A 5,431-nucleotide genomic window follows, 5' to 3' on the forward strand; every position below is an offset into this window, starting at 1 on the left:
AGTAGTAAAATACCTATTATATAGGAGACTGAAAACTCATAAAGTACTAAATATCCTTTTTGCTAAAATATGTAAATAAGCGATGTAGGTACTTAGTTATAAATTTTCTCGAAAACGTTCGTATTTGTCATGCTATTTCAGTCAACCTCAGTACTTTTTGGCCTGAAACTGACTGAAGTTAGTGCGTTTTCGTGAAAATACGATGGTAAAGGATTATGCAAAATAAAGTTATTTTCTTTCTTCCTTTGCACTACTTACATCAGAGGGCCTACCGAATAAACAAGTGCCCTCTGTACAGGTACACCTATACATCAAAATCCATTAAGTGGTTTAGGCTGAAGACTGTTACAAAAAACAGATAACGCACAAACATTTGAAACATTGTATAATAAAATACCCTGCCTTATTTTACAGTTGAATTAAAAGGATGGCAACACTGTGTCCTTCAACACTGTATTTAACAAATGAAATGGTATTTTTAAAACGTAATTTATTAATCAGTCTATACAAAAATAAATAAATTCGGTACTACTCCTTCTTCTTTTTAAACAAGCTCATGACCTTCTGAGCCAGAGACATAGGCGTGCCCACAGGTTTGAGGACAAGCTCCTTGGTGGAAATGTTGTGGAGCGGACCGAATGCCAGTGCGACCACGGTGCAAGCCAGGCAGATGACATTGTAGGGCATGCTGAAGTCAGGCGTTGGGAGGGACACCATGGCACCGTTAGTCCGGAATACGATGGGGTACCCTGAAAGTTGATATATATGTTCCTAAGTATTTTTCTAAACCTTGCCTTTATACCTTGTTTTTAGTAGTAATCTTCAAAACATAAGGATTAGATTGTTGATTTTTTTTGTATTTTTATTGTGATGTGTATTTTTATTTTATATTTATATTACCACATATATATTTCAGAACTTTAATCATAGACAAAATAGAACAAAATATTTTACCTAATATATGAAATTTAGAACTATAAATAAAAATTTGTATACTTACAAGACTGTGAAGCATTGATGATAGAGTCGAATGTGCTTCCAGTGATGGGCAGGCTGGTATAATTCTTAGCAGTTGGTAGGTTAGCAGATACAAGAGCAGATCCAATGTAGAATCCGTGGTTTGCATCAGGAGGGTATTCTTGCCACTTTAGGAAGACAAACTCAAAATCAATGGTGATAGTTGTTGTTGATCTAGGAGGTAGTGTTAGCAATAGTTCAAGGTGGTATGGCTTATGCCTGCTGCGACCTGGAGAATAATACTGTGACTTGACTAGCTTGCTTTCAGCTTCTCCGTTAACTCTTAGTGTACTCAGCTGTATAGGCAGCCACCATGGAGCATTTTCCAGTAGTACTATGTTTATCGGAGACCAGTAGTTGTTGGTGAATTCTGTCACAATGCCACCAAATTCTTTTCCATATCCAAGCACATAACGGGTAAAAGTTAAAGGAGGCGGAACAAGCACAACTAATTTGCTATTAGAATTATGTTTAACACCAATGTTAATCATCTGACCATTGGGCTCTACATCGTAAACTGCAAGCTTCACTTTACTGCCGCCTCGGTGGGATAATTCAATCTTGTCTGGTGAGGATAGCAACTGGAAAGGCTGTGTGTCATTTGAAGAGACATCAACATATATTGTGCTTTTTGTAGATAGTGGACAAGCACCAGGTAAGCCCTGTCCAAACAGTTTGCGGAATGACCAATCGCTACTTTTAATTATATTATAGTCATACACAAGAGCAACTGTCTGTTTAATTTCTAAGTGGGTTAGTGTGCAATCTTTTGTTGAGCACATTTTCCTGAAGTGCACTCCAATGGAGTGATAATTGGTGTTATGGATCATTCTAGAATTTAGTAAGGATGCAAATCCGCGACTTGACTCACAGGGTAAAAGTTTCTTCCATGGTGTCAAATTTTCTGTACAAACTATTTCTCGAGGTAGAGACGCATATCTCAGTTGTGATGTGATATTTTGGTTAGTTTTGAATGCACCTAATGGCCATAGGACCATTTGTGGTGTGACAGTGTTAAAGTTTTGTATAAAATTCAAAGAAGCACAGAAGAGACCTGCGAGGGTTGAGCTCAACTCCCGCCATTGTTTGTCAATGTCAACAACATCATGGGAGAACCAGGCGTATAGTTCGGCGCCGGGAGCAGCATCCTGGACCGGATAGCCCCACTGGTTGTGCCTCCATTGGCCCTCTGTCAGTGTAAGGTGCAACTCCTCCACATGAAAACGTGATATTATCTCACCCAGGGATCGTGGAGATAAATGGGAATGTTCAACTGAAAAAACAGTAAATAATTATCATATAATTTATTATTAAACGTTATACATTATCCAAAGTGGAAAAATGAAATATCTTTAAACTTACATGAAAATTCATCCTTAATTTGAGTTATGAATTGAAAATATGTATAAAGGTGAGTCGGTAACAGGGGTTTGATGAATAATTCTTCTTTAAAGTCGTCTCCAAAGACTTGGGTAGTCGCTGCTACAAAGGTTATATAAAACAAAAGTCTTGCTAGAGGCATTTTTATTATTAAAATAGTAACTATATTATTTAAGTATTTCCCATAACCCTAGTATTATTTTTCCTTATTAACCAATCCTAAATTCACTGACAATTCTGACAAAACGTATTTAGTATTTATCGGCTTCTTTCTAAATAAATCGAACTGTCAATGTCAATGTCATGTTCATGTGTCATCTGAACTATCTGAAGCTCAGATCTGAAGGTCTCTACAGACCTTGCAACAAATTGAATAGGTTTTTTAATATAGGTACATTGCTGTTATTAACCGTGGAACCTATTTAGCCGGCAATGTATAGTCGTTCAAGCTAGTTTGTCAGTAGTAAAAGGTGGCAAATTTAAAAACGCGCGAAGGGATATCGTCCTATAGCCCGCTCCAGACTACGCGGCGCGAAGCCGCGAACGCGAGTGTGGAATCGATTTCGCTGATTAGCGAACTAGACTCCACACTCACGTTCGCGGTTTCGCGCCGCAATTCGCGCACGAGTGTGGAGGGCCCTTATAGAAAATTTGAATTGCGCGCCTTTTACTACTGACAAGATTTGCTTGACCAACTATACGCATGCGCTACAAAGATGCGCTATATTCCAAGCTCAGTAGAGTCCTTATTTAAGCGTAACACACCATCGCACCTCACCAAGGACATTGTGCGACGCACCCATAAGTAAGAGCGAGAACGAGATATCGCTTTCTCGCTCTTACTTATGGATGTGTCGGACAATGACCTTGATGCGGTGCGACGGTGTTTTACGACCTTAAGGTAGGATCGCACCGTTTTGACGGTTCGGTGCGATAGTGTGGAAGCCCACGCCAATACTACCTATTCCTAGAACTGCTCCAAGATCGCGGTGCGGTGCGATTTGCTTTGAGAGCATTTTTCTTTTGATCTTTCTTCTCCCTTAAGGCCTCATTAGCATGAGCGCTTTTTCGACGCACGTTAAAAAAGCGTTTGAATGACACAAATGGATACATAAATCCATATTTATAATTTATAGTTTGCCAAAGGACTGTCTCAATTTAAACATAGACAGAAAGAATACTATCTTTGTCTTAAACCAGTACTAGCACCCAAAAGAAAGGGATGAGTACATGAAGTTATACCCTAAACAGGAGCGAGCTGTCACTTTTTTTGCCATACTAAATTGAACCTTATCACCGAGCCAGAAAGGTGTTCGTACCAGACTAGAGAAATCGGTCCACATGAGATAGCAAAAGTGGGTCGCGGTGTCCCACTCGCACATGTTGCCAATGTTAAATGATTATGATTATGATTAAAAAAATACCATTTTGGTAGTATTTATATCAATAACTACTAAAATTAAATAACTTCTTATATTATTTAAGTGCTATATTCAGAGTGCGGTTCTGATATCTTTTACGTAATTTGTAAATAGTTATAATGTCAATATTATTAACTGATTTAACCAAGCATGTGCACAACAAAAAATACATTAATTTTAATATGGTAGACATTGTAGTAACTGAATATTAATTGGTATCCCCAACTTGATAAAGAAATTTTCAAAATACATGAATGGCGGCGCTCAAGATTTATTTGCGAAATAAAGTATAAAATGGGTAAAAGATATTGTGTGAAAGGTTCCAGAAGTGAAAGTTTTGTTGATTGTGGTATATCTTTTCACAGGTAAGCCTCAACTATTAAAGTTTACGATAAAAATACAAGAAAACATTGTCAAACTCATTAGGGTGACTATGATGTCGGCACGATGTGAATCGGCCTTACAGAGTTCTTATTACCAACGTACTTACTTAATGTAAAAATAAGTTTACCTAAATAAGTATATCTTTATTTCGGCATGTTTAATTATTTGGTTGATAGATAGATAGATAAATGATTTATTTGTGCACGTAATGAGAGCTATATAATTGCCAAAATTTAAATCCAAAATCCTTAAATATTACAGACACATTTATACATAATATTCTATATAAGTTGAACACACATTTCCGTCAGGACACGAAGGCGGCAAATTAAACAAAAATTGGTGCAATTAACTACGATGACGCTTAAAGAATAGCTGAAGTGTGCAAAACAGAAGCCATTACGTATATGAACATACCATGAGTGCGAAAGAGGTAGACTACAAATGAAAAAAAGTGACCATTTTTAGGGTTCCGTACCCAAAGGGTAAAAACGGGACCCTATCACTAAGACTCCGCTGTCCGTCTGTCAGTCTGTCTGTCATCAGTAACAGCTTTTATAACGACTAAATTAAGTAAGGATTTGAGAAGCGTTTTACAGACGAGAAAAAAACTATATCCATTCTCTCTGACTTCCTATGCATGAATGAAAAAAGATCTTGGCCAAACTATACATTCCAACTTATCCTAATATCCCACATACATATGACTTATGGTCACCCTAATTAGAAAGAGATGCAACCGCCCACTTTGACTTCTCATGTGGACACACTTTTTGGCCCGTGTACTCCATCCGGTTTATTAAAATCTAAATCCGTGGATGAGTATAATTTTCCCGGTTGTTACTGACTGACAAATTGGTTTGACCAACTATATTCACACGATGGCGGTGGCGCTTTTTATCAAGCGTTGTTGGATTTTCGACTGTAAGCGTCGGCAGTTAAATCGAATTAACGCACGTTGAAAAACCACTCGTGCGAATGAGGCTTAATGGCTTAAAGGACTCGCATCCAGGCCATAAATGTAAAAAAAAAAAAAAATGAGGCTTAAACGTTTTTAATAAGCCGTAAATAGTTTTTTGAATTTCTGAACGAATGATGCGTCAAATTTGACATTTGTAAAAAAAAGATAATTGTCATATTGACTTGATTTTTGTGGATTCTTGCCGTTCGTTTATTTTATCGTTAATCGTTAATATCGTTATCGTTATACATGATACGACAACAGAAAG

At 37.3% G+C, this 5,431-nt stretch overlaps 1 protein-coding gene across 1 annotated transcript; it reads right to left on the bottom strand.

The window, feature by feature from the left end:
* Window positions 1–473: 473 nt before the first annotated feature.
* On the bottom strand, window positions 474–2,666 carry LOC134755950 (GPI transamidase component PIG-T). The gene is made up of 3 exons (XM_063692658.1): window positions 2,380–2,666; window positions 1,001–2,290; window positions 474–749 (listed from the first exon to the last, which is right to left on the bottom strand). Exons 1-3 carry the CDS (start codon window positions 2,537–2,539, stop codon window positions 529–531), a joined length of 1,671 nt encoding a protein of 556 aa, XP_063548728.1. The 5' UTR covers window positions 2,540–2,666; the 3' UTR covers window positions 474–528.
* Window positions 2,667–5,431: the final 2,765 nt, after the last annotated feature.

The sequence above is a fragment of the Cydia strobilella genome, chromosome 3 (genome assembly GCF_947568885.1).
Source record: "Cydia strobilella chromosome 3, ilCydStro3.1, whole genome shotgun sequence".
NCBI lineage: Eukaryota > Metazoa > Arthropoda > Insecta > Lepidoptera > Tortricidae > Cydia > Cydia strobilella.